Below are 26,986 nucleotides of genomic sequence, written 5' to 3' on the forward strand. Positions count from 1 at the left end.
CGCTGTGTATATTTTCCCACACCCGTGTCCTCAAAATGATGGTTTAATCCAAAATTCGCGCAAAGCCCGATGGGATATGTAGTATGTTTACGCTATATGTACATTCACATTGTCATTATTATGCACTTACTTATCGCCCCCCAGTCAAAACATCAATAAATAAAATCGGTGATGATATTTCCTTTTATTTTTATTGAAAGGCTTACAGACACAATATATTTTACACTGGGGTAGAATGGTTGATCCAGAGAAAAGCACACAACATGGAATTAACATATACCCAAAAAAGCATGAATAAAATGTACATTACTTTTACATTTGTGATACTAAAATAAGTTATGTTCTTTGATGCCCAAAATATATCTAAGTAATATTTTTGGATGCCTTTGGCAGGGTGTCCTCAAGGGATCCAGGAGTATTTAGGACAAATCTCTATTGCAGTGATAAGGTTTCATCAGTCCACTTGGCTGCAACCTGCCTCCATCTTAAATGATGTGCTACATTAATAAAGACGAAAGTAGGACTGGAAGTGCTTGATTAATAATGTTAAAAGATGCCTGGACACAAGGAAGTTTACAATACAGAGCATAACAAGAATTGAGAAACCAGTTACAGTAAATGTATTTACAATTTGCAGGACATCATTCATATGGTGGTGCGTCATTTGTGTTATTCTAGTTTTTTTACCCCATGCTGTGCATTTTTGTCAAACTACTCAAAGCGCCTGGATTCCAGAATGATGATGTGTAGTGAGCATATAGCACTTTTTTTTTTTTTTTTTTGGATCATGCTCTTTACAGCTTCCATACTACGTTATGCTTGTGTTGATTCCCTTTTACTCAACTATCAGAATTTGGTTCTTAACATATCAAAAAGTCATCTTCTTGTGACCATATCAAGTAATACAACATCTTTTGAAAGATGGTGGATGTGCTGTCTTTGTGTAACACAGTAACCATAAATCAAGATGTACAAGAGAGAATAGGATTACCCTCTATCAATTTTCAGTACTCCTATCTGGACTGGTCACCTGTCAAGCTTGTGAAAATATCGTTATTTATACCCAAGCCCAGTCTGTGACATGTTTATTAGTAGCTTATTCCCATCTACTTTATAACCCTCTGGCGGAATGTCCAGAACATTCTGTCCCACTCTGTCCAAACTCTTTGTCTCCTGCAGCCTGGACCGAGTCTTGAGACGGCGGAGACGGCGGGGGATAGGAAGGAGGCGGGATCGTAAGGCGAGGGAGAGACGGCAACGCCGGCCTGGGCGAGGTTGGAAGAGGCGGCGGCGCGTTCAAGGTTTCCGACGAGGCGTGATGTGAGGCGCGCGCCCGAGAGGTGGCGGGCGAGGCGTGCGCGCTGCGGACGCGTAGCGGTTCGCGGGGGCAGTCGCTGATCTGCTCCAACAACGAGGGCATGTCTCCTTCGATCTTCTCCAGCACCGCCACCATTTGCTTCTCTATCTGCTCAATCACGCTGTCCATTTGCCAGTCGCTCGTGGCTGCGCCGCCGCCGTGACGCAACCCTGTCCCGTACATCCCCATGCTTCTTCCGCTGGCGTACAAAGTGGAATATGGACTCCCGTAAGGCCCCGCCATGCCTACGGTCCCAATGTCTCGATTGTACGGTGTGGCGTGTCGGCCCAAGCTAGCGGTGCTGCCGATTGCGTAGCAGCCGTGACCAGGTGTGGGACCTTCCCTGGCAATATGAAACTCCGCACTATATCGGTCTGCTTTCTTGGCGTCCCCGTCTCTCCTCAAAACGGGACTGGCTTCACCCGTTAAGCGAACACCAAGACCGACATCTGTGGCTATTGCCGGAGTGGCTGTCGCTCCCGCAGAACTCTCTGCCACCGCCTCCGGCAGTTGCGTTTGACACCAGCTGCCGTCATTTCCATCCTTGTGTGTGGGTGGAGGGCCATGAAGTGTTGCGGTCATCGTACGCTTGTTGCCGGGATCGGGGGAGGTCGGGATTCTGTCAGGATGAGGCCCTGAATTGCTGTCTGGTAGCTTGGTGTGTTCTGTAAGCGTTATTTTAGATTCTTTGTTTTCATCCAAATTGGCCGTTGTTTTCTTAGTTTGACCGTCTGGCGCTTTCTTTGGGCCCACCTTATCGCAGGATGGAGATGCCGCAACTTCAAGATGCACCTTTACCGCCTCCGGTTTTCCAACTTCCTGGCTAATGTCCGGTGGCCTGTTTTCAACCGTCACCTCGAAAGGCACACCACTTGTCATCACCTCACGCTGTGTGACCCTGCGACCCTCCTCGTCACTCGCTAACTCGGACACCCCTCCTGTAACTTCCCCTGCATCTTCACTGCGCTGCACCTCAGATGAACTGTCAACAACTGACTCGGAGTTCTTCAGTCGCTGCATAAAGGTGGTGACACGGATTGCTTTCTGCAAGACAGGGGGAAAAAAGAATAACAGAAGTTATTCACATACAGCATGGGCCATGACTATTTCTGTTCCTACAATACATACAACGTTTGGTACTATACACTCTTAAAAACGAGAATTGTTGACCAACTTAATTGAATTGCTTCAAGTGGTAACACACGATTGAATTAAGTTAATACCAGTCAATATATACCTTTGTATCCATGTGATTGCAGTGGACATGACATATTTGCGTGTCTAAATTGTTATGGAAAACAATTTAGCACGTATTAACAAGTTTATACTGCATTGTAGATACTTGTATTTTCTTTTATCATGGCTCGGGTTTGATTTTGGTTTGGTTTGATTTTGTCCTGTTTGAGTTCGTGTCGTGATCTGCGTTTTGTTATGTTGTCCTTGTGGGCTTCCCCAGTCTCGTCAAACCTGAGTTTGTCCACCTGTGTTTGTCTGCCCTTCCTCATGTGTCAACCAATCAGAACCCTCTGCCACTTGTGTCTTGCCCAGGGCCAGCTGTGTCTAATTGTGTCAATTAGTGTGTGTGTATTTAGTCTCTTGTCTCCCCTCTGTCCGGGTCGATTCATTGTCATTTTCCTCATGTCATGCTGCTGGTTTTGTTCCACGCCTTGTCTCGTTTACCCTTTTGGACTTTGTTGTTTTTGTTTCTTAATTTGTGGCTCATTTTTGCCTCCTCGTTTTTGTTCATTAAACATTTTTTTTGACCTCATTCTTTGCCTATTCGCTCTGCTTCCCTGCATTTGGGTCCACCACCACACCCGTAACATCTTTAACAATGGGCTTTTCACTTCTTGCACATGAAGCAATATCGAAGTGACCTTTGACTGATAAGGCTGCTCAGAACAGGCTGCTTGCTTTCCTGTCTAGCTGACCGTCACTTTCTCCTCCCTCCAAAAAAACCTAACCAGGCAGCATAAAGAATCTCCCCATGATTCTTACTGCACACTCCCTCACAGACCACTATCTTGTAGACTGATCTGTTAGATGTGTTATATTTGAAGTTTCAAATATAAAGAAACCCAAAAGACAAACTGCCTAACTACTGAAAATTCCTAACCTGGCAATAGCCAGATGGATATGTGTACCTCTCCACAGTAATTTTTTCAAGAAAAGACGGGACCTTCTGTACAATAATTCGACCTGATTGGACGATGCGACATTCTACACGTTTGTTTTAACCAATCACAGCCACGGATAAAAATGTCATCTCCGTTCATGTCGAAGTGGGGAAAAGTACGAACACCTTATCAGCTAGAAATGCACAAAGCGCCCCTCGCTGTTCAACATTCAACAAGGAAACGGTGAGTAAATATGCGAGAACAGGATTAATTGCAGCGTCCATTCGTCCATGTTAGGTTTGTTTGTTGGCTCCGGCGTTGGTGCTGGCTTCCTGCTTTCGTCACAGTTGCATATCCCGCCCCCAAACACAATGTCGCTCTGTGATTGGTCCGAACGGAACGGGGGTTATCAGCGGAAGCGGTACAATATGTATTCTCCGGAGTTTGTGAACTCTCGAATACCGTGAGAATTCATCTTGCAAGAGGAAGGTTAGAAAATTCCACAACAAAACCAATAATAAAAACGTAAAATTTGGATGATGTCAACACTTCTGGTTCATCATGATTGGATCCTCGCTAACCAATCACAATCATAAGTTGATTTGCATGATGTTCATGTTAGAAATGTTACATATAAGCTTGGTAAGTTTACAACACGTTACACCCATACTATCCTGGTGTCCACTATAACAAATAAAACCATGAGATAATCCCAACAGTTCTTCCCATGTTGTTCTTATGTGGGGAAAGAGTGAAAATTATAAATAAATAAAAAAAAAAAAAAAAAAAATGCCCAGCAGAAAAAATGCGGGTCTGAAGGCATTAAGTTTAATGAACTCAAGTGATTAAACTTACTGGTCACTTGAGATCTCCTCAATTTATTGGAAGTTTGAGGTTTCTGGGGTTGGCATAAGACTCTGGTTTTGTAACCACGCAGGAGGTGTTTGGTTGGTGCTGGATTTCACTTTGATGGACTAGATGTACTGGTTTCTATGGATCTCACTCTGCCTCATCGATCCTTCCCTCCTTCCTCTCTAGTTTTTCCTCTGGTCTCTTGAGATCTCGTTAATTTGTTGGAATTTAGAGGCTTCTGGGGTTGGCGTAAGACTTTGATTTTGTAACCATGGGGAAGGCAGGAAGTGTTTGGTCGGTGCTGGATTTCACTTTGATTGATCTTTCTTTTCTTTTTATCTTTTCTGACCTTTTCTCTGGTCTCCTGACCATTTGAACCTCACGACTCTGGCGAGACTCTGAAGTAGACTCTGAAGGTTTTAGGTGAATTAATGAGTATAAATTTATACGTATTTGCACGCAAACACACGCGCACACACCCACGCAAACGCACGCACACAAACGCACGCACACGCACGCACGCACGCGCATGCAAACGCACGCATACATACACAAAAATTAATTGAACTTAATATATTAACTTGGATTATTAATGAAATGCATTATTAACGTAATTCAATTGTGTTTTACCACTTGAAGCAATTCAATTAAGTGGTCAACAATTCTCTTTATAGACTTAATGTGGTTCAACTATTTTCTTTTTACAGTGTATAACACTGGTCAACACACATTTTGGTGCCAAGAAAATTTCAACACTTTTAGGGTATTTTGATCTTGCTGAACTTGAAAATGACTCCCTCCAAATTGTCTCTAGTTTTTTATTTATTTATTTTTTTACATAGTCCATGTTTTTGTTAAAAAAAAAAAAATGCTAATACATAAATTATGATGTTGGCATTCTCTTTATGCTACAACTCTGATGAGGTTGATACAGCATTCTTTCTTTTTCTTTTTTTTTCTTCTTTTTTTGCCATTTTAGCCTTTAATTTTTGATGCAATATCCTGAAAGACGACTATCATTATCGCAACGGGCCTTCTGTATGCAAATCATGTTTCATGGGAAAATCAAACAAAACTTCAGAAAATCATGCATTAGCAGTATACAAAATTAAAAAATAGGTGATGTCAAAGACTGGATCCAATTCAATGAAACAAATGTCATTTTCAGATTCAGCAGCCCAAAATTACCCAGAAATCATTAAAATATGTATTGGCACTTGGCCAGTGTAATTATGGGTATTAAAGTGTAAAAAAAAAAGAAAAAAGAAAAGCTTCAACATGTATTTGGCAAAGCTCATCTAAAGGACCAATAAAACAAAGAAAGCACTCTGACGTGATTGACGTGGAGTGAATTGTGTTTACTTCCAGGTGGCTTTGTTACAATTCAACCTGGTGTGAATCCGTCTCAAGACCCCATCGTCCCATATTCCTCATTTGCTTACGTGACACATTTAATGACTGTAAACACTGAAGGAATTTGGGAAAACGTGGGCTCTCAAAAGATGTTTCAAAACCAGGGAAAGGATTACCTGGAAGCCTGTGTAACACAGAAATGACGCTCATATGACGAAGCAGCTTGTAGTTTAGTAGTGCCAACGCAACATTGAGGTGCAATGTGGATTTTGATACGAGGAATGACAGAGGGCCTTGGACATTGAATCATTACATTGAAACGGTCCACAGTGGTTTACAGCCGCCACATCCTTTCCATTTGACTCTCTCCTTATCCACACCAACATAATAACTACTGTATACTCAAACATTCCAACATCCCTGTTGCTGATCATTATCTTATTTGAGCAACTATTGAGTGCAGATGAGGAGTCGGAAAGGAGCAGAGCACTTTGAACTTTTGACTGTGAAAAGGAAAAAAAGTGGGACAGTGGATCGATTCTTCTGGGACAGGCAGAGTGAAAGTGCAACATGGACAGAGCTCATGAGGAGACCTTCACCAGTCAAGACATGATCAACACATCTCATGGCTGACTGCCTTTTTTCTTCTTCGGGTTTGCTTTTACTCTGAAAATAGTCAATTCAAATACACATTCAGCCACAGAGAGATGCTTTTTTTTTTTTACTGAATCATTCCAGACTGTGAATGTGCAGTTCCACCCACGCTCTGTCCTTCCATTCTCTATCATAATGATCTACAATACCTTCAACTCCTGGAAATTATATGGGGAAAGAGAGAAGAAAAAAGTGAACTCAACTTTTCTAGGCAACAATCTTTGATAAATTTTCAAGTTGGACAATTTAAATAAATATTTTAAAGTTTTGCTGATAATGTGAAAATTGCCATTCCTGCATTTCACAAATAAGAGTTTATAGAACTGTTGTCCCACCAACTAAAAAGCTAAACAAAAAAAGAAAAGAATTCAGCAAATTATTTTAAGCAAAAAATTGCTTGATTTGTTGTGCTAACATTGTGCCCATAAATGTCAATAATTTATATTTCAGTCGTGTCAACTTGATTACTGCTTCCATTTTCTACTACTTCCTCCCTGAATCTTAGCCAGCATCTGTACATTAACGTCATTTTTATGTAAAGTGATGGAAAGTGAGCTTCACTTCCTACCCGCCATTTGGCCTTTGCAAAGTTCTTCTCAAACTGGGCGCAGACACCATCCTTCAGGTTCTTCTCTGATGCGCCGTTACCTGCGATCCTGACAAGAGCAGCACGCAACATGTGAGACCAAAATGTGATACAACGTTTGCATCTTTGAGACAATGTGACGACTTGAACGCTAATACCATTCGTGCCAAAGTGCATCTTGCGCTGTGATTCTCAGCATCTGGTCCACCTCCATGAGTCGACAGACCAGCTCCTTCGCTGAAAGAGTCAATACAACCAAGCTCAACATGCAGTCATGTAAAGGTAGGGAGGAAATGATCACTATAAAAAATGTCTAAGTGAATTTCTGTAAAATCATGACATTAAAAAATAAATAAATACATACAAAAACAATGAAAGATTGTGTAATTTACACTAATGTTGTAAAACTGAACCGATTTGACAATAAAATAATCACACTTCTGGGGAGAATTCACAAATTACTGTAATTTAAAAACTAACAGATAAAAACAAAAACATTGGGATACAGTTAAAATTACATCATAGCAGAGTGTTAGAATAACATTTTTTATCAGTAGGTTCTTTGGGACATTTTGTGTATACCAAAAGAAACACACAATTTACAAATTCATATTACATCCATCCATCCATTTTCTGAACCGCTTGCTCCTCACAAGGGTCGCGGGGGGTTCTGGAGCCTATCCCAGCTAACTATGGGCAGTAGGCGGGGTACACCCTGAACTGATTGCCAGCCAATCGCAGAAATTCATATTACAGATAAGAATATTTAGGTACTGTATACAGTAAAAAAACATGTATACAGAGGTTAAACTAAATGTAATATATTCATTTAAAATTGATTTATTTTATCAGTATACTTTAACAATTTTTTGTTTCTTACAGAAAAAAAAATGGTAGCTGTTATTACCAGAATAATTCTGGAAAAAACAACAGGTAGGTGCGACTCAGTGGTAGAATGGTCATCTTGCAATGTTGTTCAATCGCAACCCAGTGTGACTGTGTCGATATAATTAATATATTTATGTCAAAAGTCCGCAGAGGTGATTGATTTTATATTTATATAATGTATATCAAACATCTTGCAATGCCTTAATGTCATGAATTATTATTATTATTATTATTATTATTATTATTATTATTATTATTATTATTATTATTATTATTATTATTAAATGCTTAATTTAGTAAAACTGTGATAATATCTAAACACGTGATAAGTTCACTGTTGCGATAGGAAATGTAATCTAATTGAAAATATTTGTCGCCATCGTGTGGTGAAAGCTTGTACCTGCAGGGGAGATGTCGTCCCAGTATGGAGAATCAAACTCAAAATCACCAGCAACAATTCGACAGAAAATGATGCGATTATGTAGATCTGTATTTTCCTCTTCGGTTTCATCATAAAAAGGAGGGTTACCCGATAATCTGAAAAGAAAACTATTCGTCAGCTGATACAGAAAAAGATAAGTTGTAACTGGTCAATTTGTACAAATGTTTGAAGACTTACAGTATGAACATAATGACGCCCACAGCCCAGCAGTCCACAGGTCGGCCATACCGATGACGAGCCACTACTTCAGGTGCTGTGGGATGGTACAGAAAAAGTGAATATACTCCGTGTCGCATCTTATTATGTTCATCATACTGCCCAGCTCGTGGTTTCACTCTTCATTTTAGTTTATTTATTGGTAGGATGGTTAGGATGTAGTACAACCTAACATTGAGGGAAATATGAGAATTTCAAAGTAAAGTGTAAAATTGAAAAGTTGTGTAGAAAATGCAATAAAAAACACAAGCTATATGTCTGTGTGATTTTACAAATTCTAATTATTATGTCTAGTGAAGTGATCAAATCTTACCCAAGTATTCTGGTGTGCCGCAGGGTTCTGTGATGGGCCCATTCTCAAATCGAGACAGATAGAAATCTCGCAGGACTACTTTGTTGTGGTTGTTTTCAGTGTAGTACATTAGGTTTTCCAGCTAAGTGTTGTGGGAGGGACAAAAAAGAAAACAAAAATATCACACATTTAGAACAAAATAAAACACAAGGAGCATTACAACAAGAACACAAAACATAAACATTGAAACTCGAAATCTGAGTATGTCTGAAATCTGAAATATACACTACAACTGATTAGTGTTTATATAGGTCAGCTCATTTCCCCTTCTACTTGAATGTCAAATTATTTAGTCTTTTCGAAAGGTCTAAAAACCCTCAAAATGTTATGACTCTAACAAATACTATTATGACTGATAATGATGCTGGATGCTGAAACATTATGAATCAAGAAGACCCCTTTTAGATCACAAATGTCATTGCTGTGTTTTAATCTTCATACTGAAACACATGTTGCGTACAAACCTCATAAACAATAAAAAAAATATACGAACAAAAATATAATAAAATCAAGTCAATTCCACATACAGTGAAGCCTAAAAGAAAATTCCTCCTTCTACCACAAGAGGACATTTAAAGCTGCGCAATGTAGAAATTTGTCCAAATATATCTTTACAATAGCCTTTTGACTTGACTATTTATGATTCAAACGTCTTCTAATTATCAGGTTTAACGCCTTAGCCGTTCACAATGGGTACTCCTACAAACCTTTGGCCAATAGTTTTAACACTGGATTTGTGTTCGAATTTCCCACGCTCAGTCTGCGGATGCAACGTCATTTTTCGGCCACACGTGGCAGTAGCGATTCTAAAAATCACAAAGCCGTTGATAGAGAGTTTGGCCAACTCGGTTTCAGCAGGGTAACAAGATGGCGTCCATATGTCATGTGACCACGCAGCAGTTGACCAATCACAGCCAACTGCTGGTCACATGACACATGGACGCCATCTTGTTACCATGCTTGAAACAGAGTTGGCCAAATTCTCTCTATCAGTGGCCCTGTAAAATTATTTTCCTGCATTGGGCACCTTTAGAAGGAACGTTCAGTGATCCCTATAGTGCCATCTAATGGTCAAAAAATAGCATTAGAAGCACACAGGAGCAAGCACAAGAAGGTGGGTCAAAGAGATCACATTTCTCAAGCCGAAAACCAATTCTTATTATTTTGCGTGAGCAAACGAGCATCTCGGCCAGCGACGGCGATGTGGCAGCCCGGCGAGTGACTCCGAAAGACCGAATGAGCCGGAATTAGCCGGAGCAGCTAACAAGAGCGGCTAGCGGGAGTCGTTGCCATAGGCTGGAGTGGCTAAAAAAACCCCAAAAAAAAACAAAAACAAAAAAAAAGCTTGCAATAGCAAAGCAGACAGGTGACAAGCGACGGGCTCGGATCACGGGAGTTACTGACGACCACCTGGAGGCTAAGCTGCGGACGACCCATTGGATTGGACACAAGTTGTCCTTTGGGCATCCATAGCAGGAAGATGGCAGCGTAACATGGCAGCTCTATTTAGGTGAGACAACAGCCATGTCATATTATTAGTGATGACTATATGATTTTATATATATATATATATATATATATATATATATATATATATATATATATATATATATATATATATATATATGTTTATGCGATACAACATATTTTAAAATGAATGATTTATTAGGGGCGGCACGGTAGTCGAGTGGTTAGCACGTCCGCTTCCCAGTTCTGAGGTCTCCGGTTCGAGTCCAGCCTCGGACCTTCCTGGGTGGAGTTTGAATGTTCTCCCCGTGCCCGCGTGGGTCTTCTCCGGGTACTCCGGTCTCTTCCCACATTCCAAAGACATGCATGGCAGGTTAATTGGGCGCTCCGAATTGTTCCTAGGTGTGCTTGTGAGTTGTTCGTCTCGTGTGCCCTGCGATTGGCTGGCAACCAGTCCAGGGTGTCCCCCGCCTACTGCCCATAGCCAGCTGAGATAGGCGCCAGCAGCCCCCGTGACCCTTGTGAGGAATCAGCGGTCAAGAAAATGGATGGATGGATGATTTATTAGTTCACCACTAGATGGCGCTAGAGATCACTGAATGTCCTTTTAGGTCCAAATGGGCACTTTGGATGATGGTTTGGTCATCAAAGCCAAAGATTCTTCTGAGAAATGGCAGAATTTGTGAGTACCTTCAGGTTCCTGTGGACAATGTTGAGCGAGTGCAAATATGCCACAGCCTCCAGGACCTGCCTGATGACATTGGAGGCGTCCCTTTCCGTGTAGTTGCCTTGGTCCTGAATCCAATCAAAGACATCTCCCCCCGTGGCCCTGTTGGGTAAAAACACACATGCACGAACATGAACACAGAGCAAAGTTTGCTGCTGTCAGCCACATGTTGCAATGCCATAAATCGCTTTTCAGGCAGTCGAAAAATCCTGCGTTTGCTCCTTTTTTATCCTATTAGTAAGACAATCTGCTTCCACGTAGTACCACTGTGAGCAATTAAAACAACGGGAGCCAGCTCATTACTTATCTTTGGAAGGACTATTAATGATAGGTAAGGCAGCTGTGCGTTGCCCAAAGCACGACTGCAATAACCCGATCTGTCCGTCCGAGTTCTCCTAACTCAACCAAAACGCCTTTCCAACACATTTGCAGTTATTGCGTGACAAGAAGTTGCAAACACACGCTCGGCTGGCTGCACTCGGCATATCGATCCTCTTAAGGTAAAGCATCGCTTCAGGGGCAATGAGTAGTGTAGAGTGTTAGAAAGAGCAAATATCTCATCAAATCTCACAGCTCTCTCTGTTGTGGTGGACTTGACACCAGAGCACACAGTAATAACAGCTTATGCGCTGCCCGGCCCCTTCAGCTAATGGATTTCGGCTTGACCGTTTACATGCATGGACATTCAAGAACTGTACTCAGAAAAACTGCTAAGACACACTCACAGTTCCTGGATGATGTAGTATTCTTTCCGGGTCTCAAATGTATCTATGAGCTGGAGGATGTTCGGGTGGTTTACCCTAGAAAAGCATAAAATATGATATGACAGAAAAAATATAAATACTCAAATAAAGATGATGTCATCTCAATTTATTGTTTAATTGCACTTTCTGCCCACCAGTGGAAGAGCATGTCACTATAGTACAGTACTTCTCAAATATGGGGGCGGGCCATGTTTTTTTGTTTGTTTGTTTTATTTTTTATTTTTTTTTAATAAATATATTTTTTTGCTGGTAATTGCACATCCATTATAGTTGGTGGCAGTGTCACTCTCGCAGTCAGAGAATCCTCAATGCTCTTCTGCAGTGGTGCGATTTCAATTTTATAGACAAATTAGTCAGCACTATTTATAGTTGTAGTGGATAGTTTTTTGTTTGTTTTTTTTGTTTGAGGGGGGAATCATTGCAAATGACTGCTATTGTACATATATTATTGCCATATATAGAGTAGTTAAATGAAGATATTACGTTACAGTATTTTAAGTAAATGAATAATAACCTTTTGAGCAGTTAATTTCACTCCCAGCCATTTTGACAGAAGCAATCCCCTTCACTCCCGGCTTTACTGGATTTTGACTGATTTTGCAAGGCCCGCAGAATATTATGTTTTATTGTTATAAAACCATGGAACCTACCAAAAGAAAGATTAAGGTCTCTTCGTTCATCAGGAAAAAAAGTACATTTCTATCGGTTTCTGTTTTGCAGCAATTAGCATTAGAATGTTTCATCATTATTCACAAATCTATTTAGAATTGTGAGTAATTGAGCTTTTTTTCCCCCAACATGGCTCTGGTTATTCTGCTCTGCTGCCACTTGCTGGCTGTTTGTGTAATAGCTATCATTTCTTCAACCATTCTCTGCAGTTTAGAGCGGGCATCAAAGCCTTCTGTATGCTCTGTATGAAAAAACATAAAAACATAAAAATACGTATTTGGGACACTTAAAACATTTAAAATAGAACCTATTTATACGTTTTTGGGCACAAACGAGTTAAAGACAGAGTTTGTAATTTAAGAAAAAAACACTTTTTGTTATATTTATGAAAACAGTAATTAGGACTTGATTAGTACATGATAAAATGATTCCTGAAAAAAATAATAAATAACAAAAAGATAGAGGGTGGGACTTACATGGTGACAGTCATTTGCAGGCACACCCTGCAGCCTTGGTAAAAAATAAATAAATAAATAAATAAAAATAAAATTTAAAAAACGGCTTCAAATGATTACATTTTGTGATATAGCAACAGTCCATTACCAATAAGTTGCTTTTCTGGCAAATGATTGACACCTCATGAGTCCCGCCTTTTGTCTCTAATTGGTCGTATTTCCTCGCCACTGTGGTTTCTTGTATATCAAATTAGAGGTACAAGATCAGGCCAGAGATCGCTGATGTCGGAGATCATATTTATCGTACTACAGTCAAGTCACAATGACTGTTTTAACAAACATGAAAATAAGCAACTTTTTAAATTTATTTTTATTTTTTTTGAAAATTGCAAACTCACAACACCAATTGTGTCGGGGCACAGTGGATGGGAATTATTGATGTCGCACAATTTATTAATTATAACTGAAAAAAATGAAGAAAGAAAATCTGAAATTCTCTCTTTCTACTCCCTCTGCTCCTCAATGATACTTCCGACTGCGTACAATTTCAGGATCATGATCTCGTTCTTGGCGGCCTTGCGGACTTTCCTGCCGTCTTTCTTGAGGAATTTCTTGCAGACAAACACTTTGTTTGTTTGTCTGTCCTTAGCCAGGCACAGCTCACAGAACTCCTTCCTATGTCACAAGAACAACACACAAAAAAAAAAAATAAAATACTGATTGGACTTAAGCTTTAAAATGATTTTGACGTGACAAAAATTCGAGACATCAACTTCTAAACATGTCAGGTTTGAAATAAATTGAAAAGCAGTGAGATGACAAATTTATTTATTTATTTTTAATTTTTCTGTTATGAAAGGCAGCAGAGGAAATGGTGTTCGTATCCTCCTGACTACCGGCAATTCAAATTTGTCCTCTGTAGTGGACCTTTTTAAACCTGAATATCTCCCACTCAGTGCATACGATTGAATTAACTCTTTTTGTGCTCTATAGATGACATTCAGAGCTTTCCAATGATACCACATGTGTAGGGGTGGGGCTTTGCTACCTTTTGATTGCATCACAAAAGAAAATGGCTTCCCTCAGTGCAAGCACTTTTTTAGGGAAGAGGAAAAGTAAGTGTATAACACTTTTTATTGAACAAATGGAGTCTTTAAATGTTGTTAGCATGTTTTCTATAAGACGCTTAAGAACACATTAAAGTGTTGGTTGAATTATTTTAACTATATTTGAGCCGAGCATTTACGTTTTAAAAAATGTCCTCTGTAGTGGACACATTATAGCTTAAAAATAAAACCTTTTTTTTCCCCAAAAATTCTTTTGCATTATTCCAGTTACTTCACAAAAATTGGGGAATATCAAAATAAACATGATTGGACAATATATTTTTTTTTTCTTGGTAGTCAGGAGGATATAATTATTTGTTGAATGTGAGGCTCATGACATGTTAATTAAATATTCTAAAAAAAAAAAAATCCAAAACAATTAGAACACAGATCTTCTCTTTACCACGTGATAAAGTGCACTTAAGTTTGTGCTTCAATATGTTATATAAAAGGTCCGCACAAATCTCTGAGGCCAGATGCTGACGTTGCCATATGGCTGTGTACGTGTGAGCGTGTGCGTGCATGTGTGGCTGCAATGTGTCAAGAAAGGTTTTCAGTAGGGCGAAAAAGCAGCCGTGATTTTCACGCCACAACCATGAGCAAAATTATTCAGTTGGTTGGCCAACTTTGAGAAGTTAGCAGAAATAAATCTTGCAGGCTTCACACTATCAACTTCACTCCTTCTAAATTAATGATTGGATTCTCAAGCCCCCCCAAAATTGAAGCTCCAGACACAATTCCTTTTTTATGCATACTGTTTATCTATACGAATGTGAGCGTCAATGAATTAAACATTGCAGAAGAGGAAGGCGTCAAAACACATTTATACAAAGATTTATGGTACTTACGCTCGGAGAACCTGACCAATCTCATATTTGTCTGTCACATCGGATATACTATCATAAGTCTGCCCATCTCGCAGAGCAAGGCACCCAAATGGCATGACGGCATTCACCTAGCAAATACAGAAAGCACACACAGCAACAAAAGCACACATTAATTGGCTAATAATGTTGCTAAAATGTTTAATGACATTTCAGGTATGCAAAATTGAATTAAACGTACTAAAGATTCTGGTTTTGCATGCCAGCCTTGTCAACAGAGACTGCGTCTTCACTAAGCTTCTCTTCCCTCTGTTGGTTATTTGCGTCATCATTCATGTTCAAATGAAGCATTACAAAGGTCAACGTGTGTTTGCGCCTGGAGCGGCTGGGGAAATGAGCAACACTGATTGCAGTTGAAAGAAAGTTTGAATTCGTCTGTATATTCATGTTACAAGGTAATTTCCTTTAAAGCCTAGGTTAGATGAGTTTTGAGTTGACTTTTCACTCATCTCGTGATATTGCTGAATACAGATGGCACACAGACATGCACACGCAAACACACGCAATATGAAGTCCATTCTAAAATAAGTGTGTCCGAAAACATCCAGGTAAGAGAAGTAGTGAATCAGCAATCAATATGGTGCACCTCCTCCTTCACCCACCCACATCCTAGACACTGTGTGGAAGATAACGCCATGTCTTCCAACTGCACGCTCCTGTTCTACAGCAACACTGACTCCAACATTTACTAGATGTACAGTTATGCCCATAAATATTGGGACATTGACACAATTCTACTCTTTTTGCCGCTAAACATCACAGTGGAACTGCAGATACTCAACTTTAATTTGAGCATATTTACATCCAAATCAGCTGTGAGAGTTACAACAGTTTGGTGTCAAAATGAATGCATTAATATGGAGTTAATTTAAAGTTCCATTAACGCCACAACATTTTTTAACGCACCATTAATGACAGCCCCTTACTTGGAAATCCTGTACTTCCAGTTGCAACACAGCAGATACATCCACGTCAACATTTAGCAGTAATAAATTTGACTATGTAACTGACTGGCATGTTGTATGACAATTATGTTTAAGAAAGATACAAATTTGTTCACAAAAAGTTCTTTGTTGAGAAGACATTTGTATTTGTTTAATACATAAAAAAATAAACTAAATTGCTCACTCTGAGGAAGACACCAGTTTTAATGTGGTTTTTCAGTGATGGTACAAAAATACACTATTTTGTCATTGGAAAAAACATCAGTTTATGTCTTGAGTAGGGATGTCACGATAAGGGCAATATCGTGATATTAAAACTGCCACAATATCGTTGTCGTCATGTTCACAGTATTTAAAAGGAACACATCTGTTAAAAAGGTTGATTTCCATTTGTGCAGTTCTAGCACCCTCTAGTGGCTATTTTATTAGTGCAATTTAATTTTCATTAGGGATGTTTCGGCCTTCTATGTTTAAAATCTATGCTAATTATCAGATGAAGGGGAACCTAATTTGCTTGTGAAGCGATCAATGTGTGCTTGCATTAGCAAATAAGTGCCTCAGTATTGTTATTAGAGATTGTAGGTGGTTCATATGCATTTCTGTTATGTACAAAAGCACAATATTGTGCTTGTTTTTAGTATGAACTCTCTTCTTTACAATATTGTGATCTTTTTTAAATATCGCCAACAATATCGCGATAATTATCGTATCGTGACCTTCATATCGTGATAATATCGTGTCGTGATGTTTGCATATCGTTACATCCCTAGTCTTGAGTAGCTTTATCGTGATTATCGTCGACTTATTTCCTGACCAATATATCGATAATTGCAGTATCGTCATCGTGAGATGATCGTTATCGTGAGCCCTGTATCACGTATCGTATCGTATCGTATCGTATCGTATCGTATCGTATCGTATCGTATCGTATCGTATCGTGAGGTACCCAGAGGTTCCCACCCCTATTGTGGAGACTGGGGTCAAGTTGTATTTTACAATTTTAAATATTGTGCAGAATTTCACAAGTTACTTCATGTTAAAGATTTGATAGCTCTTAATATGAAAACAAAAATGCACTGAGCTGTCACCAACGCCTTACAAATGCAATTATGCCATTTAGTGGCAGAAAAGTGACCTCACCACAAATAAATATCACAATAATTTTTTTACAGCCTCTTTTAAATTTTTAACTCAATTTCATGAATTATTATGAAATTACTGTATCAATGACTAAAAGATGCAGCCATATTTCTATTAGATTTTTTTTTCAACTTTTATGTTAACAAGAGTGTGAAAACTTAGGGGAAAAATATTGTACATTTTATTCTACCATTAGAACAAAATTTGCGATAAATCACGAGTTAACAATTGAAGTCATGTGATTAATTACGATTACAAATTTTAATCGCTTAATACTTGTGCACATTATAAACGACCAAAAGTAATGGACAAATTCAGTTCAGCAAGTGAAATGCGTGCTCAAGGGGATTCAGTTCAGGTGACTGACTTGGCCATTGCATAACATTCCACTTCTTTGCCTTATAAAACTCTTTTATTGCTTTCACAGAATGCTTGGGGTTACTGTCCATCTCTGCTGCAAAGCGCCGACCAATGAATTCTGAAGCAGATTATATTGCCTGAAACATTTCAAAATTCATCCTGCTGCTTTTGTCAACAGTCACCTCATCAAATAATGACACGCGAACCAGTTTCATTGGCTGCCCTTACATGCCCACCTGGACATGAGCCAGCTAAGCAGTCAACTGTCCCATTACTTTTGCTCACTTCAAAAGCGGAAGGCACGTACATTTACTCCATCGGTCACTTGATTTGGATATAAATCCCTTCAAATTAAAGATGAAAGTCTGCTGTAAACGCACATCTTGTTCCTTTAATTTCAAATCAATGTTGGTGGTGTTTAGAGCCAAAACCACTACAATGTTGTCAATGTTCCTATTCATGGACTTGACTACTGATTACTTGACTTGATTACTTTACTATTAATCTTGGCCTTTCAATTGAGTGGATAGTTCTGGGCGCTTTATCGGCATCTGTCTGAAAATGAATCCATAAAACTGACCAAGTAGAAGCGATGGGATCACTTTTCGAGAGAGCGTTGATGAACCGAGGTTATTAAAAACTAATAAGGCTGCAACCACTTCAGAATTGGGTTTTTGAAGATTAGCCGACAGAGGAAGACAAGAACAGATAACAAATGGAGAATGGTTAGAACAGAAAACAATGAAAATCCTCAGCGGTAATGACATTTTGAGAGTGCTAATTTAGGATTATGGAACAAATATCAATGCAATGATGTGAAATCCCACCCCCCTTCTTTCTGTATGTACCATCACCATTGCAGATGATCAGGCGTGAGACGCTTCAGGATAGGCGGGACTTGGGAGAATTGTGTAATCCCGCTGCTGGCCCTAATCTCTAATCTGTATCTCTAATCCAGAGCACTGGGATACACTATGGGCGTATGTGAGTCTGCATGTGTATTCATGAACGTGTCAGTTGGAGCGATAAAGTACAAAGGTCAAAGCAGATATGTCCACATGCGCTGATCAGAGTTGGACTTGGATGATGAATGTTGGGGTGCGCATGCGCGCCCATATGTGTGCCGGGGTAATTCAGAGCAGGGCCGAGTTTTGTGAGAAGATTATGTAAATGCAACAACATTCCCATGACAGATTCGCGGAAGGTGAAAGTGAGGCTTGATTTGAATAGAGTTTAATCAATGCTGTTGGAAACAAACAAAAACGTCCCCATTGAAATATAGCGATGCCTGTATTGCACCAAGGACAAGTTTATTTGTAGGCTACAGCATAATTCATACACAAACTGAAAAACTGAACAAATAAATAATTAAATACATGAATAAAATAAAAAATAAAAAGATTTAAAATGAGAAAAAAAAAAGACCTAAAATGTCAAAATATATATTGGAAGTGATAAGTGAAAATCTTTTTTTTTTTTTTCAAAATAATTACCAAATTGAATCAAAAATTACATTTAACCAAAAAAAAGTCTCACATATTTATTTTTATTTTGAACACATCACTGTTATCCATCCGTTCATCCATTTTCTTGACCGCTTATTCCTCACAAGAGTCGCGGGGGTGCTGGAGCCTATCTCAGCTGGCTTTGGGCAGTAGGCGGGGGACACCCTGGACTGGTTGCCAGACAATCGCAGGGCACACAGAGACGAACAACCATCACACTCACAAGCACACCAAGGGACAATTCGGAGCGCCCAATTAACCTGTCATGCATGTCTTTGGAATGTGGGAGGAGACCGGAGTACCCGGAGAAGACCCACGCAGGCACGGGGAGAACATGCAAACTCCACCCAGGAAGGTCCGAGCCTGGACTCGAACCCGAGTCCTCAGTACTGGGAGACAGATGTGCTAACCAGTCAACCACCGTGCAGCACTATTTTAAAATACTAATTCAAATTATAATATAACCCCACACAGGTGCAGCTGCACGCCTTGCAATTAAGCAGACTAGTAGAAAAAGTAGACTAGATTTGAGACTGGGCCAAACCAGGTCTAACCCTTGGCTCAGTTGGCATACCGCGATTTTGGTGGATTTGATCATGACGCAGGCAGATTCGGCGCTCGTGGACGTGTGGTGGATTTTATCGTATTTCATTCATATATATGACAACAGCGTGAGACAATCCGTCTGAATCATTTTAGAAATCAATTAATTGAATAAATTATCATCCATCCATCCATCAATTATCTGAACCGCTAATACTCATGAGGGTCGTGGGAATTTTAGTCATTATCATCTTAAAAATATTTCAATATCAACCCCTGACTGTGCATCACAACTGGGGGAGACTAGGGAGGGGTGAGTCTAATTGCCCACGTCACATGAGCGGCTGACTGTATCATCTGGACACGCACCCTTCATGCATGAACCCCAGCAAAGTCAAGCACTGTATGTGCCTTGACTGCCTTGATTTTAAACGGAATGAGGCGAGCTGCTTCGATTGGCTGGGAGTGGGCTGCATTCCATCCTACGGCAACTCACAACGTTGCAAAACAAACTATTCTAGCTAAGTTCCATCCATCCATTTTCTTAACTGCTTGCTCCTCACAAGGGTCACGGGGCTGCTGGAGCCTATCCCAGCCGGCTTTGGGCAGTAGGCGGGGTACACCCTGAACTGGTTGCCAGCCAATTGCAGTCTAGCTACGTTAGTCTGGTAAAATACCAAAAAAAAAAAAAAACAAGAACTTTGAAAACAACTTTTAAAAAATTCCATTGTCCTCTGTATAATACTTTCAGTTGTCAGATTTTCTATCAGATGAAGAAACTTAAAAATTATTCACCAGCGTATGAGGACACTTTATATTTGACTAAAGTTGCTGTTTGATAAGGAGTATACAGGGATGGGCATTAAAACTTTTGATGGAGGTGACCCACAATATTTTATCAACGCTACTGGACGTCCACAAGAGATCACACGCTTCCTGACCTGCTGTATGACAAAAATTCCACGTTAAATAGGTATAAAATATACATGCATATGTCTGTTTTTCTATGGAACCAAATACATAACAGTATCTTAAAGGAGAAGTCAAAAAAAAAAAAAGATTGACGATAATATGTTCTATGCAACCCAACTACTTTAAATACGGAATTCTGGCTAATATTGCATTAGTGGAATAGGAGTTAAGCAGCAAAATCCAGTAGTTTTTATCAATATCAGAAGGCGGCCATTTTGCCACTTGCTGTCGAAAATGACATCACGGTTGCTCAGGTCTCAGGTAACAACCACTCACAGCTCAGCTACAGAAAACAATTGAGCTGTGATTGGTTGTAGTTAGAGCCCTGAGCAACTGTGATGCCATCTTCAGTTGACAGCATGTGGCAAAATGCGCCACCCCCCCCACAGACATCCCGAGATGCATAAAAATGGCTGGATTTTGCAGCATAACTCAGCATAATCCAAAAATGTAATATTAATTAGAATGTCATGTTTAGACTAGTGAGGTCACATATAATGTTTAAGGTGGAATTCCTCTTTATATATTAATATAATCTTAATATATTTCACACTCAATGCATATTATGTATAAAAGATCCAGCCTTCAACAACAAAGAGTTGAATTAAAAAAAACAAACAAAAAAACAAAACGAAAAAAAACACTGTTTTTGTTTGTATGTTTAGTTACAGAATGTAACCCTTTCTTTTCTACATATTTTTGCCCCTTGCTGGCAAGTCTATAAATGGGTGTCCATGGTACATTGAAGGGGGATGGGTCACTGCATATCTATGCAGACAAAGATGTGATTACTGTTAGTAAGTAGTGCTATTATCTTAAAGGACAGTCTGTCTGGATCTGCCACAAGTGGATCCAAATCACATCAACTCAGTCTGGAACAAATTCAATGATTAGCAGGAGATATTGAGCATGGCACATTAATGCAAGCCACTATCAGTGAAACTTAAAATGACTTCTTTATTTATGGTGCAATTTTCAAGTGGCTCTAAAAGATGTTTAGCTTCTTGAAAGGACTGTTGTTGTTTTTTTCTTTTTATTCTGATATGAATCTATATCGTGGATTATATTCATGGCTTATGGTTGGCTCCTTCCTTTGAGTATACAGTACTTGTGAGGTCATAAGAGGGTTTTTTTCCCCCTCACAAGGTACAATATAAAGATGCTGTAGAAACACTTATGCGTACAGAATACTGAGTCAGAACAAACCTTGAAGTGGAGGCCGAGTAGGAGGCAAAAAGGGAGACGAGAGTGGAGAGGAAGATGAAAGATGAGGAAAGAGGTGCGAAAGGATGGGGTTCTGCGACTTGGATGAACATATAGAAAAAGAGTGCAGCAGCGCAAAACACAAAACTGCAGAGGCACATTTCAGACTTGCCTCTTCACAGCTTCACAGCTCAAGTGTGACTGTTTCCAACAGTTAACGTGTGTGTTTGCATACAGGGCTGCCCCCAATGTTATCGTTAGGCTGTACTGACAGGACAGCTACAGTGTTATTAATATATATAAAAAAAAAAAGTGTACACGAATGAGATGAAAGGGACGCATATGGAGGACCAAGACTGCCAGAATTCAAAATAAATAAATGACTAAATTAATAAATAAATGATGAAAAGTGAAAATAAAAATGAATAGAAAAAATTTGAAAATGATATCTAAAAAAACAACTATAAATGGAAATAAATCCGTTTTTATTTTTACTTTTTGCCATTTGCTTATTTATTTAGTCATTTATTTATTTATTCATTTATTTATTAGGACCGCCCCCTCATTTGAATAACATTTTGACTTGGCAGTATGGCCGAAAACTGCCAAAATTCAAAGTAAATAAATAACTAAATGAATGACTAAATAAATAAATGACTAAATAAATACATGACTAAATAAATGACAAAAAATGAAAATAAAAACGGATTTATTTCCATTTATATTAATTTTTTTGGATGTAATTTTCAAATTAGGATTTTTTTATATTCATTTTTATTTTCACTTTTAGTCATTTATTTATTTATTTAGTCGTTTATTTATTTTGAATTTTGGCAGTTTTGGTCCTCCATAGGAAGCAATGTTGTAATGTGTTTCAGTATTTCTGCCCAGCCAAGAAAATGCAAAAAAAATAAATAATAATAATAATAATTAAAAAAATGAGGAGGATCTGCCCATGAATACTGAGAATGTTTTTTTTAAAATTATTATTATTATTTTTTTTAACACCTTTTATGAGTAATGTCAAAGCTTGCATATCTCATTATAATACATGTTTAGTTTATATTAAAGCTTCCTGGAAACCCGTCTCGCTATTCAATAAAATGTCCCCGAGTTTCATGCTGCTGTGAAATGGTGACGTAAAGCTAAAAAAGGAACAAGCACTGACAGTTCACTGGCACGGAGGTAATTTTGCATATGGAAATGGGGCACCTACAGGATGTACATGCAAAAAAAAAGTCAGGTGTGATTGCACATTGAGCTCTCCGAGACATCACACTTTCATTTCAAATTGCTTGTTGTCATCGTGCTTGTGAACAAGTGCAGAGTGGAGGTTGCAGAATGAATGGAATGAAAACTCTTTTCATCAGCTTCCAAGGTGACAAGTCAAGGTTATTCTTAGAACTCAATTCAATGCACGGGCACTTATGGCCAATCTCAGAGACACATCAATCTGTTAAGGCCAATGACACATTTTGCTGCTCATTCCTAATATGCCTCCATTGCATTAATAATCTTAATTGTGGATGTAAAATATACATACTGTTTGCCAATCTTATGAAATCCAATAAAAGAGCTTTTAATGATAGGGTAATAATGCTCCGTTTCAGCAATGTATCTATCACATGACAGGTGCTTATAACATTTGAATAAGCTCTATTACAGTATATGTCAAACCTCTCTTAGAATGACGCAGTGCAGTTCACATTACAAACAAACAAACAAAAATGACGTTTTTTGATATCAAAAACAGCAGGTGCAAAATTGTTTTGATGAAAAAAAAAGGAACCATCCGGTTGCACGTTATTTTCGAAACGAAATATACATATATTTATTTTATATTATAGCCCACGGTTACTGAAAAATTTTACACCAAAACATCTTCAACTTCTTCAAGTGAATAATAATTAAATTAAAAATGTATTGTACAAAAAAGTTAATAAAAATTGTACATTTACTCTTCCTAAAGATTAAACGCTAATTAATTGTGCAAAAACATTAAATACAATTGAACTGTACTTATTTGTGATTCTTTTGCTTACCACTGGAGGGAGCCGTTACGACTAGGGCACCACAAAGACGTTAGTGAACAAAGACACTTTGAACTCACTTAGTCCTTTTTGTTAAATCAATGTGATATGGTTTACGGACACCGTGTTCGTGTTGTTTCTTTTCCTTTGGTCTTTTTAAGTGAATTTTTGGCGATTTTTGGTAAAATAAAAAAATAAAATAAAAATAAATAAATAATAATAATAATAATAATAACAAAAATAAATAAAACAAAAAAAAACAAAAAAATAAAACAAAAGACAATGCTTGTGGGATTTAAGCACTGTATTGAGCAAATATTAATTAAATAAAATCAAGCATCATTACTTATATTTTTTGAAAACCAGTTTAGGGTGCTCGCCTCCATTTTCTCAAAACCCGACACCAAAAAAAACAAAAAAAAACAAAAACAAAAAACAACAACAACAAAACACATTTCTGTTATACTTCACTAACTAATGATAATAATCTCAGATTAACATAAGGTACATGCATTGTGATCTTTCTGTGCAAAATATCCCTTATGATACATTTTGGCCAATTGTGTTGCAGAGCATTGCATAGTGGCGTCATCTCCAGCTGGGTGACAATATGGCGCCAGCACATGTCACTGTCCAGACTTTTGTTTTCTTCGCCTTTGGGCGAGCACACTTTGAGAATAACTGCATTAGACACATGCTTTCCCAACTAGAGCATTTATGTGCTTATGCTCTCATGTTGGAATACATTTAATGCTCTCATGAAAACATATGAACAATAAATATTGCAAAATTACATTGCTAACTTTGACCATTTGTTCGTACGATGTATATGGACCATCCACAATGTTAGGAAGTCTGATGCGAAGTCGCATGGTATGTGTGTGTACTGTATGTGCCCTTATGAAATATTGTGTTTAAAAAAAACATCAAAGATAACCCGATGAATGGAGGCCAAGCACCGAGTGTGTTTTTTCAGAATCAGCCATGATGGCTGATGTACCTTAAACAAGATTAGCAATGGGGCTGCCAGTGGATTTTTTTCTACATTCTCAAAAGAAAAACCTCATAGACATATGCAGATCTATACTTGTAGATGTTTACGCAGAAACATTCAACTTCATTCAGATTCATTATAGATTATGTTATGTAAATAATATAGACCAAACTAACATTCGGACGTGAGATTCAGGAGTGAGCTGTTAGAAAGTCGTGCCCCACCTTGGTCCTCTCTCTTGCATTGCAGAGGAGCTACTGCACATGTCAAACTTTTAACGAGAGTTAAAGAGTTAATGGTCAAAGGTTTCTGCGAACCAGACCGGAAATGTGCCATACCTCATATGTCATTGCTTACATTCAACTGTCTTATAATGGAGGACTATCTCAGTAGCCAATGTGTTGAATTAAATCTTTTAGAAAAGCAATAAAATCTAAATAAAATTTGAGTACTGTATTTAAAAGTATTTAGCCTTAAAGACCCAGTGTGTGTAGTCCCTAGCACCATCTAGTGGTCAAAGAATAGCATTAGAAGCACGCATGTACACTACGTTGGCTCAGAGAGATAACATTTCGCAAGCCTACTCCTACTAATTCCTATTTTGCATGAGCATCTCGGCGAGTGATGTTGACTTGGCACCCCCGGTGAGCGACACCGAAAGATTGAGCGAGCTGGATTTAGCAGCTAGCGCAGCTAGCCAGTTAGTCGGAGCCATAGGATGGAGTGGCTAACAAGAGCAGCTAGCAGGAGGAGCTATTTAAAATAAAAACAAACAAACAAACAAAAAGCTAGTAAAATCTTGCAAGAGTAAAACAGAAAGTGACAAGCGACGGGTCCGAATCACGGGAGTTAGACGACCACCTGAAGGCTAACTACATTCGCGAAGTTGCCCTTTGGGCATCCGTAGCAGGAAGATGGCAGCGAAACATGGCAGCTCGAGTAAGGTGAGACTACATCCAGGGTGTCCCCCGCCTACTACCCAGAGCCAGCTGAGATAGGCGCCAGCGCCCCCGCGACCCTTGTGAGGAATAAGCGGGCAAGTAAATGGATGTTTATGTGATACAACATCTATTTGTTTTACATACTATTGACATAAACAGTTGTTGTTGTTGTTTTTTTTAAATGAATGAATTATTAGTTCACCACTAGATGGCGCTAGGGATCACTGAATGCCCTTTTAATTGCATCTACCAGTAAAAAATAAATAAATAAAAAAATAAAAATGAGGGTAATGGGTGTCATGACTGTGTTTTTTGTGTGTGTTTTGTTTGTAACAAATGTTTGGTTTTATTTGACTTTATTTGAACTGATGCAATCGGCATGTAAATATGTGACGTCAATAATCTCTTTATATAGTCAGAAGCCAATCAGTTTTACCGACGTGTTATTCAGCAGCGAATCAGATAAATCCATGTCAGTCCTGTTTCAGCGACCTATCAGGGTTACCAGCCAATCAGATCGATTCACTGACTATATAAGCCTAACTGAAAAGCGTGTTTTGTCGGATTAGTCCTCTGTCCAGCTGGCCACCTGCTCCTCTTTTCCTCAATGCCTTCTCGTTGTTTCTGGTCAAGTCAAGTTAGTTCCACGCCGCTTGATGTTATGCGAATAAAGTGCTAAACTCTTATTTGGGTCTGCGCTTTTGGGATCCAACCTCAGAACATAACAATGGGGTGTTGTACCTTCTGTGGGATTCCTTGCCCCGAAAAGTACTTGAAGATGAATACAATACCTTACAGCATTTTACACTGCATAGCAAACAACAACAACAACAACAACAACAGGACCATTTTGGGTCCTGATTCCTCTTTGGGAAACAAATATCGCTTTAACCTGACAGACGGATCCTTGTGCTACCTCCTCTCCCCTTTTCTTGTCTCACACCAGCTCAGTGAGGCACATTCACAATTTTAGCAGTCCTGAAGGCGTTATTGTGGCAATTGCACGCACACGGAACACAGCAGAAGACAGAAGAACATTAGTAGCTACAACAATCATGGCAAAAGGAAAGCTAGACTACACAAATGGAAACGACAATAGCAAAATGTGGTCATCATCTCAGCACTTTACGACCGCTGGGCTTGCCTCACTGTGTGCAATGTTATAAATTAAATACATTTTGAAAGCTACTCGGACGCTTACAACATGTCTGCTCTATCGGTTGCGTCATTGAGCCCTCCACGGCCGTTAGGTTTCTCACATTCAATACGATTCGTGATGATCACCGCATATTCGATGATTCCTTCTCTTTTTCATTGGCTTGATTCGGTACGCGAGGCAATTGTTGCTCAGTCATATTGATCACTACTTAGATCTCGAAAACAACTTTGTTTGTAAGCCTCTCCATGAGTAGTTAGAGTTTGGGTATTGTCAGTGGAAGCGTTATTAGATTCACAACCCCTTGTA

The 26,986-nt window shown here is 38.9% G+C and overlaps 2 protein-coding genes across 2 annotated transcripts in view; one reads left to right on the forward strand and one right to left on the reverse strand.

Moving 5' to 3' along the window:
• Window positions 1-26,986, forward strand: part of LOC144014067 (uncharacterized) — a 491,860-nt gene that overhangs the window by 198,628 nt on the left and 266,246 nt on the right. The gene's annotated exons all lie outside the window — the stretch shown is intronic.
• The window catches only part of camkvl (CaM kinase-like vesicle-associated, like), a 48,684-nt gene continuing 21,870 nt past the window's right edge, over window positions 173-26,986 (reverse strand). The window contains exons 2-11 of the mRNA XM_077513556.1: window positions 14,854-14,960; window positions 13,443-13,574; window positions 11,737-11,811; window positions 10,975-11,113; window positions 8,779-8,899; window positions 8,427-8,502; window positions 8,208-8,344; window positions 7,078-7,156; window positions 6,902-6,989; window positions 173-2,401 (exon numbers count right to left, since the gene is read on the reverse strand). Coding sequence (XP_077369682.1) covers window positions 1,112-2,401; window positions 6,902-6,989; window positions 7,078-7,156; window positions 8,208-8,344; window positions 8,427-8,502; window positions 8,779-8,899; window positions 10,975-11,113; window positions 11,737-11,811; window positions 13,443-13,574; window positions 14,854-14,948 — 2,232 coding nt within the window. The 5' untranslated portion in view covers window positions 14,949-14,960 and the 3' untranslated portion in view covers window positions 173-1,111. The remainder of the gene's footprint in view (window positions 2,402-6,901; window positions 6,990-7,077; window positions 7,157-8,207; window positions 8,345-8,426; window positions 8,503-8,778; window positions 8,900-10,974; window positions 11,114-11,736; window positions 11,812-13,442; window positions 13,575-14,853; window positions 14,961-26,986) is intronic.

This window comes from Festucalex cinctus, chromosome 2 (assembly GCF_051991245.1).
Source record: "Festucalex cinctus isolate MCC-2025b chromosome 2, RoL_Fcin_1.0, whole genome shotgun sequence".
Taxonomy (NCBI): Eukaryota; Metazoa; Chordata; class Actinopteri; order Syngnathiformes; family Syngnathidae; genus Festucalex; species Festucalex cinctus.